Below are 12,776 nucleotides of genomic sequence, written 5' to 3'. Positions count from 1 at the left end.
CTAACTGAATTCCGTTCAGCTGTTCGGTTACCCCTCTCTACAAGATTCAGAAATATATGTCTTGTTATTTTTCATTTTTAAAAAGTCAGTGTCATCAGAAGACTTTGCCAAGCCAAATCTGATTGCTATGGGTGCCATCATAATTATGTCAATTTCCACATTTTCGGTTAAAATGAAAATGGAGCTGCTCAAAAAAAAAAAAAAAAACCTGAGGCAGACCTCACTGGACATTAAACTTATTTTGCAATCAAACTAAGGAAAGCCTTCTGCAAGTGTTCTTTCTCCTGCCAATTTCACACCAACATCCAACAGCATTAAGTTGGCATGCTAGAAAAGCGTGTATTTTTTTTAGTACACATCTTGATTTTTATCATATGGGTAAAGTGCTGACACTCTTTGAAACTTGTCTTTCTAGCTCAGTCAAAAGAATTAGAGAAGGAAGTAAGAGTAGCAAACTCTTGTATATACAAACCTTAGGCTATTGTTTGGCTTCATAGATGGATCATATATAACACATGTTTTTCTTTCTGTTATTTTCTCCAATGTTTGTGTTTCTGCTAAAATCTATCCACTTATGTAATGCTGTATACCGATGATTGACATGTTTTCAGTGCTTTATACTCAGAATAGTGGATTTTTAGTGTACTATATACACAGAGTAATATTGGACTAGAATTTGCCTGACAATCTCAGACAACTATAACACATTTCAGAAAATCCAGTCTCCCCTGAAATCTATTATTCTTAATAGTGTTTGATAATTTAATACCATTTCTGATTTAAGGGAAAGAATTTCAATTACTAACCCACATCTCTGGAAGTATTAAACAAACAAAACCTAAACACACAAAACTCATGTTTGCTGACATAGTAGTATTTTTCTTTCATTTCTCTCTCGTTCCCACTCCTCTTTTGGCACTGTTAGCCATCATTTAATTATTTACACATGGGGCTACCAAGAATATTTAAAAAAAAACTTGTCGCTTATCTGATGAAAGTATCTTGTCTGAAATTTAACACAGTTAAAAAGATTTAATGCCAAGGTTGGAAAATCTGCCTTTCTTGACAACAAATGATGCATCTGTTTGTGACACCCAGTACTCTTTATTTCTTAACAATTCAAGACAAGGCTTTAAGAACTGCACTTTAAATCACAGGACTACTCTGTTAGGCCAAAAGGTGAAAAGAAAAGGATAGCGCAGACATGTCAAACACAAGGCCCGGAGGCTGGATCCAGCCCGTGAAGTGGTTTCATGTGGCCCGTGAAGCCATCCTGTAAACAGTGAGGGAACGGCCCCCGCTGCCTTGGCCCTGGCCCAGGCCAGCTGGAAGCCAATGTACAATTTCGCGGTGGTCATCTATGCTGAAATACATTCAGTCTTAGCTCCACAAGGCCATCTGGAAACAGTGAGGGAACGGCCCATGTCGCGTCGGCACTGCCCCCTGGGCGCACGCTGGGGAGGTATCACCCTTTGTGAGGAATGAAGAAATGCACCATCGCCTGGAAATGGCCACCATATGACCCTGCCTACCTTGGGCAGGCTACCTTGGGCAGGCTAGGCAGCGTTGCGCTTCTCTTCAGATTCGTGCCACTCGGCTCAGCCTCTTGGCACTGTCAGGAAAGTGCCCCTCTGTCCCTGAACAGAGCCAGCTGTGGATCGTCTTCTTCTAATACCTCAGACAGGAGGAGCCAGGCTGAGAGTTCTGCAGTGCATCAGACCCTTCCTCTGACACCAAAGGCTCTCGAAACCCCTCCTCCTCCTCTTCCTCTTCAGAATCATCCGACTCAGCTGTCAGAAGCACAGGCTGATGCTGAATCACAACTCTATCTATCTATCATCTATCTATCTATCTATCTATCTATCTATCTATCTATCTATCTATCTATCTATCTATCTATCTATCTATCTACCTACCTACCTACCTACCTACAAGGGGAAGTAAACCTCCGTTTGGTTATCAATGACAGTCGTATATACAGAACTTTTTATTATACACATTAGAAAACTACAACATTACTTTTCAACATAATCGCCATTCAAATTAAGACACTTGTCATAACGTCTTACAAGGTTTGAAATTCCTTAGTAGTAGTTTCTCGGTGGCAAATCTAGGCTATGGGGTGTGTGTGTGAGATCAAAAACATCCCAATGGAACTGCTTCAAAAGTTCTTGGGTGCATCTCTCTCTCTCTCTCTCTCTCTCTCTCTCCCCCTCCCTCCCTCCCTCCCCCCCTCCCTCTCTTCTCTGAAATGAGGTTTTATGAGCTATATCTTAAAACACAGTTCTATTCTGGAGGGAATAAGGGATAATTGGCAGGGAGAATCTCTATGAGGAAATAGAGATAGTTGGAGGAACAACTAGCATCTTCTCAACTGACTTTTTAATCTAAAGCTGAATGGGACTGTATATTGCCATCTTAACTATTGTTGTCAAACCTTTGTAGTTTGTGAAAAAATGTTTAGTTGAGTAAAAAATGAGAATTTAAATGTAATTTCTCGATTCTGGGATTCTACTTTGGTTCATATCATATAACAAGCTTTGTTTACATATTTTAATGCCACGTCACAACACATCAGTACTGGTGTCATATTAATCAATTCATCCTTGTTTAATTTCTACAGCACCCATCTCAGACAAGGGACTCTGGATGGCAATAATAAAAAGAATTAAAAGCAATTATACTAGAGTACAAAAATAAATAAATATATATAGCAGTCAAGATTTTTTGGGGGGTGACCTTGTATTTTGTGTTAAATCTGGACCTTGGATGACACCCACATACAGTCGGTTTGATTTACCATCAGGTCTAGCTTGATTTTGTGAACTACTGTACTAGGAAATATTGGAAAGAAATTCAGAGTCCAAAAAATGTTTAGAGGTCATACTGGCACTAGTTGTATTTGTTCGTAGCATGTCACACTATTCTCCCAAAATAGAGAGATTGGGGATATTTTTCTTTTAGAGCTGGCCACTGGACAATGAAGTAATCTGAAAAGTGGTAAAGAATTTTTCCTGACAGAGATAGGTTTTCAACACGGCAGATGCTCTCGACATACACAATGGTTATTTTCTTTAGTCCGAGCATTTTGAGTAAAAAAGCAGATAGACATATGGGGACGCATGTTCCTGGACCATTGCACAGCACCTAAAAAGAAAAATAGAGCCCATCAAACCTTCCAGAAATCTTAAAAATATGTTAGCAACAAGTATGTACAGTAGATATGCACAGTACCTTTGAAAGGACTATCAAATGAATCCATGATTTAACACAAAATGCAAAGAAAAGGTAAAAAAGTAATGTTGACATAGGAATAAAGCTTAAACGTTGGAAAGACGCACTTTAGCATTATGATGAAAAAGTGACTGGATCAAAGATTTAATCGATGTTCATCATCTTGAATAAACAGGCCCAAGCAGCTTTGTAAGCCAATCAGAACTGGGATGCCTTTTATATACTTTGGCTTAAGTATAGGAGATGACTCACTGCCCTTCTGAATAACTCATATTGGGAAACACAGTTTTAAAAACCCAGCTTTTTGGACAACCAGGAAGAGACAAACCTCATGCTTCAGTTGAGGTCACTTGAGATGAATGTAGAAACTGGGTGGCAAGGTCTTGAGTTTGTTTCCTCCTTGCAACTTTGACTTATTGCAGGGAAGTCTCTGAGTAGCCTGGCGTTCACACTCCTTAAATTGCCTGGACCTGAGACTGGTCACAATGGGCAGAGGCCTGCTGGATCTCCCAATGAGTTGGACAAGCAGCTTCATCTTCAAGCTGGTCATTGAGCCTTCCAAAGCCAAACTTCCTCCTCCCTATACTCCCTTACACTTCAGAAGTACAACCTTTCCAGGTTCCTAGGGCGGATTCAGCTTAATTGGGCTTCACAGCCTGGAAGAAGTAGCTGATTTTTGACTCATCAGTTGGACCCAGGTGGGACAAAGCAGCAGTGTACCAATACCTATAAGGGACGCAGTGGCACAGTGGGTTAGGACGCTGAGCCTGTCGATCAGAAGGTCGGCAGTTTGGTGGGTCGAATCCCGAGTGCTGCGTAACAAAGTGGGCGCCTGTTACTCGTCCCAGCTTCTGCCAACCTAGCAGTTCGAAAGCACGTAAAAATGCAAGTAGAAAAATAGGGACCACTACGGTGGGAAGGTAACAGCGTTCCGTGCGCCTTTGGCGTCTAGTCATGCTGGCCACATGACCACGGAGACGTCCTCGGACAAGTGCTGGCTCTTCGGCTTTGAAACGGAGATGAGCACCGGCCCCTAGAGTCGGAAACGACTAGCACGCATGTGCGGGGGAACCTTTACCTTTACCAATACCTACTCCCCTGATTAATCCAAATTCATAGATCCTGTGAGCTCGGGAAGGCAAGGAGAGTACTAAGTTGGCTCAGGCTAAGAAATAAGTACTTAGTGATAAAAGACCTTCCTTCTCTTCCTCTTGCAAATGTCTGGAGGCCATGTTCTCAAAATCCTTTTGCTATGAAAGGAACACCTGTCCTTCCTCTTTTCTAACTATCTGTCCTTTCTTATGGGTGTCTTCCCCCACTACCCCTCATCTGTTACATTTAACAAGGTCCCCAGTCCCCATTTCTTTCCCCCTCTTCTGAGCTCCCAATTCCCCCCACCTTAAGACATCTGAAACTCTCCTTTCTCTGGCATCTCCATAATTCATACTTGTCTCTCTCCTTTCCTCTCTACAGCAATACAGAACATATATTGGACTCTCCCTTCCTATTAAAAGTGCACCGTACAGGCTGTTCCACTGTTACCAAGCCCCCCGCAGGGCCTGTCCACTTCCATCCCCTCAATACTGCTCATTGTTTTAAACGCTATTTCCCAATGAGAGCCGCGTGTCCTTTCAATGCTATTTCCCACTGACTGTTAGTTCCCCTACTGAGTGCTTTGTGACTGTTTTCATATTTTCATGGTGTTGTCCCTTCATGGGGCTGCTTTTGAATGCCATTCTCCCCCAACAGGAATAGCTCTCCAATGAGTGTTACCTCTCCCTTTTGCTGCTCTTTCCCACCCGCCGAGTTCTCCATGAATGTTTTTCACGGGATGGTTGTCTACTCCCTGAGTAAATTCTAATCTCCTTTCTGGGGCATGTGTGGAAGCCATTTCTGAGGTTCGCATTCACTCGGGGACACGTCATGTTTAAATCCCCTTTAGTTAAAACAATCTCAGTTGCATCCTGATCCCTGATGAGTAGTTTCTGAGTAGAGATAGTCCTTGTCTTGCAAACATTTGTTTAGCAGCCGTTCAAAGTTACAACCACACTGCAAAAAGTGACTTATGGCCAGTCCTCGAACTTACAGTACAACTGTCATAGCATCCCAACGATCACATGATCAAAATTTGGGTGCTTGGCAGCCGGCATTTATTTACAATGTTTTCAGCCTCCTGGGGTCCTATGGTCACCATTTGCAACCTTCCCAGCTTGTTTCTGACAAGTAAAGTCAATGGAGGAATTGGGATTCACTTAACAACTGCAGTAATTCACTTAACAACCATGGGGAAAAAAGTTATAAAATCAGGCATAACTCACTTAATAACCTCTTTGCTTAGCAACAGAAATTCTGATTCCCAATTGTGGTTGGAAATCAAGGTCTACCCAGTATAAGTAAAGGTTCCCCCGCACATGCATGGTAGTCGTTTCCGACTCTAGGGGCCGGTGCTCATCTCCGTTTCAAAGCCGAAGAGCCAGCGCTTGTCTGAGGACGTCTCCGTGGTCATGTGGCCAGCATGACTAGACGCCAAAGGCGCACGTAACGCTATTACCTTCCCACCGTAGTGGTCCCTATTTTTCTACTTGCATTTTTACGTGCTTTCGAACTGATAGGTTGGCAGAAGCTAGGACGAGTAACAGGCGTAACTCTGTTACGCGGCACTCGGGATTCGACCTGCCAAACTGCCGACCTTCTGGTCGACAAGCTCAGCGTCCTAACCCACTGAGCCACCGCGTCCCTTTCTACCCAGTATACGTCCCCTTAAAAGAAAGATATAAATTAAGCTGCCCCTTTTTTTTACTGAAAGAAACATAAAATGAAATGTAAGGAATTTGGGATAGGCAAAGAAATCCTATTCTGTTCCCTTATAAAAAGAAAGACATTGTGGACTTAGATTGAAGGAGGAAGGTGCTGGATGTGGGAAAAAGGGAAGCGGGTGGGGGCACACAATAAAAGTAATAAAATCATTATTAAGTGCTGTACAAAGATAAGCAACAGAGCTGTGGCCAATCTTTTCTAATCCCACTGCATGATTTCACGGCAGATGGTCAAGGTTATTATGTACTCAGTGAAGAGTTTGGGGGGCAGTTTTGGGTGAACAGATTAATATGGAAAACAATGTCTGCTACTAAATCCACTTCCCTTAATATGCAGTTGGCTCTGTCATAAATTCTGAAGATTTGCTGGACGTCATGTTTCCCCACCTTTTTTTTTTAACCCAAGCCTTCCTAAAACTTTTTACACATAAGAAGAATGTGTCTCTCAATATGAATTTCTGGAAAAACAAGCAAACAAACAGAAAAAAACCAGAACCTCAGCAGAAGTCTGGTAGCACCTTTTCCAACTGTTGGAAAACTCCCAACCAGGCAAGGAGGAAGGGGGGTCAAGCAGGGAAATAGCTTTGAGTCTTTCAGCAGTGAAGAGAGGCATAATCCTGACCCCCCCCTGCCAAATTGCATGAAACTTTATTTGGTTGTTCCCAAGGGAAGGCAAGCAGTCTGGGAAGATTCTTGTGTAATGTATCTTAGAACACAACAAAGTTGCTGACCTGGACCTTTCACGATTGGATCTGGTTGCTTGCTGACATTAAACGTATTGAAAGGCAGCTTTTTTCATCCGATGATGCAGCTTATGCTTTTTAATATATCTTTTTTAGTTAGGAAAAATATTCCCAGATGCCTGATTTTTTCCCCCCACCACAGTCTAACACTTCTCTCCTCCTACAATGTTTTCAGACAAAAGCAGGGGGAAGAACAGGGTGCGTTGGGACCATCCAAGATTTCTGTGGGAAGAAGAGGAACTGGGAATGTGGTTAGCATGAGTCATCCATGAAGTTGTTATAATTTGGCCTTAGAAAATTACATTCATAGTTCATGGGGGAGATAAATAGCTAAAAAGAAAAAAAAACAGCAGGGGTCTGGTTTAAGTCTACTTTAGTCTCTTGTATAACAATCTCTAATGGAAAGAAATGGGAACATTTCTTGAATTCTACAGCAATAATTATTATTCTGTAGGCTCAGAATAATTAATTATTTTAATAGGCTACTTTTAACTCAACAGAGCATTATCTCAGAATTCTTTGTGCTATTTACCCTTTCTATGCCACATTTTTCTCCTAAATATAACTTACCACAGAATGACCTTTCAGTCTATCCTAGGAAACAGAAACTGGCAACACCTGGACTGAATCTCACAAAACACGAGACAAATCTTGTTCTGCAAGTATACTAACTATTCCTACCCCATCTTTAGTTGCCAGCGTATAAGCAATATATATCTTTATATCTATCTATCATCCATCTATCTATCTGTCTGTCTGTCTATCTATCTATCTATCTATCTATCTATCTATCTATCTATCTATCTATCTATCTACCTACCTACCTACCTATCTATCTATCTACACACACACACACACACACACACACACACACACACACGGTAAGGGTTCCCCTGCACATGCGTGCTAGTCGTTTCCAACTCTAGGGGCCGGTGCTCATCTCCGTTTCAAAGACGAAGAGCCAGCGCTTGTCCGAGGACGTCTCTGTGGTCATGTGGCCGGCATGACTAGACGCCAAAGGCGCACGGAAAGCTGTTACCTTCCCACCGTAGTGGTCCCTATTTTTCTACTTGCATTTTTACGTGCTTTCGAACTGCTAGGTTGGCAGAAGCTGGGACGAGTAACAGGCGCTCACTCTGTTACGCGGCACTTGGGATTCGACCCGCCAAACTGCCGACCTCTGAGCCATCACGTCCCTACATATATATATGTATGTATGTATATGTATGTTTAAGTATTTGTCAAGGCTTTTTGAATGGACCTTGCTAATTAACTCTTTCATTCCTGTTTTGGCCCGACTCAGGGCTTATCCACAGGAACTAGTCAACTTATGACAGCTCATTATTTGTGCAAATTATTCAAATTGCTAATAAAGAATTTGGGAGGCTAAGATGATCATTTCGAACTCTTTATGTTCTCATCAGTTAGTCATACCCTTTATCTGAGATTCGAACCTGGGCTGATTATATATATCAGGCAGTGTTTTAACTTCCTGAGCCACGGGTTCTTTCTCCCTTTTTATTAGCTGGAAGGCAAGGCAAATGTATGTTTAAGTATTTGTCAAGGCTTTTTGAATGGACCTTTTGAATGTATATGTATACATACATAGAGAAAAAATAGTGGCTCTAGCAATTCATATCCCAAAAATCCACTGCCACTTTCCAGGACCTCATCTGAATATTTTTCCAAATGACTAAAATTTTCTCCTTTTCAAAGCTGAAAATCTTTTAAACAGACCAACAAGGCACCCCAAGTAATAAAGTGACACACTGTAAACATAGATGTAGAAATTGCAGGTGGAAGGGGCTACCTAGGAAAACGTATTCTCGCTCTCACACAGAAAGGAATCCTTCTTGTAACACTCACCTGTAGTGACAAGTCCAGGGAGTGTTTAAATACAAAAGAATATCCTTTGATCTTCAGAATAACCAGTCTGAAGATTGATACAAATTTAAATTACTGGTAACTAAATTTACCAGGCAATGTTCCTATTTTTTTTTATTATAAAGCTTCTATACCCATGGTATGTCTCCCTCAAGCTGAGCTAGACTTCTGGTGAAAACACTGACTGTATCCAGATCCTAATTCTGAATTGCAGATTCTGATTTCCTAAAATGCATTTTAAGGCTCAGGCTGCTGACGAAGTCTGCATGGAGGATACACAAATTGTGAAAACATCTGCACACAGAGTATACTGCAGTATACATTACCAAGAAGGTCTTCTCTTGAAGCCCTGTGTTCTTTGTGATTCACAGCATAGGCCACAAGTGTGAACATTCAAAATTCAATCCAAAACACTGCAGGGGAGGGGAGGAAACCTTGGTGAATACCTTAGGGAATTTATCTGAGAAAAAAACATGCACAAGGGTTGGGCCATCTAAAATTCCAAAATAATTAATTAGGTGTACCAACCTCCTTCGCTCTCCTTAAGATAGAGCAGAACTTTGTACAAATAAATGCACATCTAAAGTGGTTCCTAAAAACCAAAAGAGCTCTTTAGTGTACAGTATACTAATCTTTGCCTGGAAGACCGGAGAAAAGTATCAACCATCATTTTTCTTTCCTCATTCCTTGCCCCCAACCATGGCAGATTATGAACTTCAACACTCTCCAGATGAAAGCGGCTTCAGTCTATTGAATATAGTAAATGTATTCATCTGACATTTACTGGTTCCAGTGAAGAAATCAGAGCTTCCAGCCTTGCAGGGATTAAATGTCAGCCAAATAGGCTAAACGTGGAGGAAAACATCAAATACATCGTGGTGATGAAAAAAAACACCAGTGTGTTTTAATTACAAATTGAAGATCTCTAGATGTTCCCGAGTGAAATGAAACTGGAAAATGACATTGTTCCCAAATCCTTCCAGCAAAGACTTGTCTTGAATGACCTGCCATTTTGCTGAAGGAAGCCTTGAGGTCTTCTTCATTGGAGTAGGGAATCTATTAGAGAGGCTGGTCTTTGTGAGCAAAATCCTGGGAGCGCAACAACAATCTATTTCCACATTCTGTGCCAGAGCCTCTTTGTAGCCAACTAATTGCCTGAATTCTGGCAGCAAGTGACAAAGGCACCTAACAAACGTCTCTGTATTCCCTCTTTGCCTACAGGACACAGCTCAATTTACAAGGTTTCCCCCCCCCCTTCCCTTCCGAGAAGGAATCAGCGTGGCAAAATAACTACAGCGCTAGGGGTGAATTCAGCTAAGGTTTGCTTAAAATGTAGTCCTACTATTAGTTATGCATATCTAGTTTTAGTGGGTCTTAGGATATTTATACGAGTCTGGCCAAACTTTTCTTGGACTTTGGGAAAGGGGTGTGTTTGTATGTGCTCTATGGTTTTTGGTTTCCCCCCCCCCCAATATTTTCTAAAACCCCATTATAGCAGCTCAAGATCTATTAAGCCGCGTTTAAGCTGTACATTTAAATGTGGTATAGCATGCATTTAAATCAATACACAGGCAAGAATCTTGAGTACCTCAGTGTAAAAGCAAAATCACCACTGGCCTTAATTCCCAGTTAGTAAACATAGATCTAATATTTTCGGCAAAGAATGTTTCATTGTCTGTGACTTTCCGCTGAGTTGTTTCCTGCTTTTGATATTTTAGCTGTGCTCAGAGTCCTCACTACCGGTAGCTCACAATTTTATTTATTTATTTGAATCCCACCCTTATTATTTTTGCAAGTAACTCAAGGCAGCAAACATACTCAACATACCCTCCTCCTCCTATTTTCCTTAGCCTTGTGAGGCAGATTGGGCTGAGAGAAAAAGAGAGTGACCGGCCCAAGATCACGCAGCTGTCTTTCATGGCTAAGGCGGGACTTGAACTCTTGGTCTCCTGCTTTCTAGCCTGATGCCTTAACTACTAGACCAGGGGTAGGCAACCTTGGCTCTTTTATGACTTGTGGACTTCAACTCCCAGAATTCCTGAGCCAGCATAGCGAGTCATAAAAGAGCCAAGGTTGCCTACCCCTGCACTAGACCAAACCGGCTCTATGAAGATGTTGTGGTATGTGCATGTCTGTGTGTTTTTGCCCTGTTAATTAAAATTGTTCTTGAGTAATACTGAATATAAATGTATTTATAGGGGATATGCAAATTAAATTTAACTACAAATTTGAAGGGGGGAGGGAAGTGCTTTGGAGTACATAGGGACATGTGTGTCGCACCTGTCTGGAAATGCATCTTGTTCTGGACTCACAAGGCAGCTGTGCAATCCTGGGCAAAGGCCTGGCTGTTTTAACAAGCCCTGTGCTTTATTTGCACCTCCTCACAGCCACAAAGCACTTTTTCGTCTGCACAAAGCTCTGGATGAGTGCTGTAGGCCACTCTGCCAGACACAATACCATTCTGAGATAAGTGCTGTATCTATACACACCTGTGGTTGGGTGGAAGCCAAACTGCCCACAAGAAGATCAATAATAATAATAATAATAATAATAATAATAATAATAATAATAATAATATAATAATAATAACATACAGACAGTAATAAACTACGCATATGCACAAAATTGCAGGATGTGAGACAATCTTGCACCGATGAGCTGATGCAATAACTCAAGAAATAAAAAAATAACTTCATTAAGAAAAATCAGAAGATGGGAGGGCCCAAACTTATCATTTCAGTCAAATTAAACTTCTCATGTGACTAGAGATTAGAAGAATTAGCTTAGGATGCCTGTCCCTTCACCCTACCCCAGGGGTAGGCAACCTTGGTTCTTTTATGACTCGTAGACTTTAACTCCCAGAATTCTTGAGCCAGCTCAGGGATTCTGGGAGTTGAAGTCCACGAGTCATAAAAGAGCCAAGGTTGCCTATCCCTGCCCTACTGTATACCAGCCGGCTGGTGACTTTGGGCCAGTCATTCTCTCTCTCCATCAAACCTACCTCACAGGGTTGTGGTTGTTGTGGGGAAAAATAGGAGGACGAAGGAGTAATATGTATATCCACCGCCTTGGGTAACTTACAAAGTAATGAAGGCAGGGGAAAAAAAATCTAATAAATAAAATCAATAAAAAACACAGACTCGCCCGAGCACCAGCAATTCAACTGGTCTCACTACTGCACGTATGCCCCACTGCCTCATATTCTCCTTTTCCCAGACGCCTGCTAGTTCTGCCGTGCCCTCTTGTAAACTCTGGAGAGTCTAGCAGCTTCAAGAACAAGGAGAGGGACAGGATGTCTGCTTCTGTTGCCTCCACACCAGCAACACCGAGGTAATCAATTTATCATAACAAGGGGGTATCCTAGCAACTCTGGAGAGACATCAAAAGTTCTCACCCTCTTTGGGGATGCAGAAAAACGAGTTTTTCTAGCAGCCTTGCAAAGATGCTCCAGCAGATAGGTAGACTGGTATTTTTATATTTTTAAAGAAGGTGCGATGATGATGCTTGGGAGGAAGACGGGACTCCTAAAAAAAACCTGCTTTGCGCTGCAGGTGTTTATGACTAACCCATCAACTATGTCGAGCAATAGGTGTTCATTTAACATCTGATCCTTGCACCGAAGAGGACAGAAAAAAACTGAAAAAAGTAGCAGAACCAGTCCTCTCTCTTTGCTCGTGGCTTACTGGTCAAATCCTATTTCCATTATAAACAGGGTTTGCAAACAGCTTCAGCCCACCCATTGCCGTTGGCTGCGCTAAGGCCACGAAGACTTTTCCCATACTGACTGTGTGACCAGCCATTTTGAAATGTCCTAAGGCAGAGGACCCCAACCTTGGCAACTTTTAAGACTTGTGAACTTCAACTCCCAGAATTCCTCAGCCAGCCAAGCTGGCTGAGCAATTCTGGGAGTTGAAGTCCACAAGTCTTAAAGTTGCCAAGGTTGGCGGCCCCTGTCCTAAGGGATACCTACAGCCTTACACAGATCCAAATGTCTGAGAGAGACCGTCTTGATAATGTGTGGAGTGGTGGGGACGATGTGGGTATCCTAGAACAAAAGTGAGACTACTATTTGCCCATTGCCCCAAGCTGGAGAGCCAGT

General features: G+C 42.0%; 1 protein-coding gene across 2 annotated transcripts in view; it reads right to left on the bottom strand.

Moving 5' to 3' along the window:
* Positions 1-2,239: 2,239 nt before the first annotated feature.
* ALG14 (ALG14 UDP-N-acetylglucosaminyltransferase subunit) overlaps positions 2,240-12,776 on the bottom strand; it is a 37,553-nt gene continuing 27,016 nt past the window's right edge. The window contains exons 4-5 of one of the 2 annotated variants that reach the window (XM_083359432.1): positions 9,004-9,090; positions 2,954-3,147 (exon numbers count right to left, since the gene is read on the bottom strand). In XM_083359432.1, coding sequence (XP_083215558.1) covers positions 9,043-9,090 — 48 coding nt within the window. In that variant the 3' untranslated portion in view covers positions 2,954-3,147; positions 9,004-9,042. Of the gene's footprint in view, positions 3,148-9,003; positions 9,091-12,776 lie in introns of both variants that reach the window. The other variant, XM_083359431.1, reaches the window with a different exon arrangement.

Source organism: Vipera ursinii (genome assembly GCF_947247035.1).
Source record: "Vipera ursinii genome assembly, chromosome: 3".
Lineage (NCBI taxonomy): Eukaryota > Metazoa > Chordata > Lepidosauria > Squamata > Viperidae > Vipera > Vipera ursinii.
This window is presented reverse-complemented; position numbering and strand designations above follow the sequence as displayed.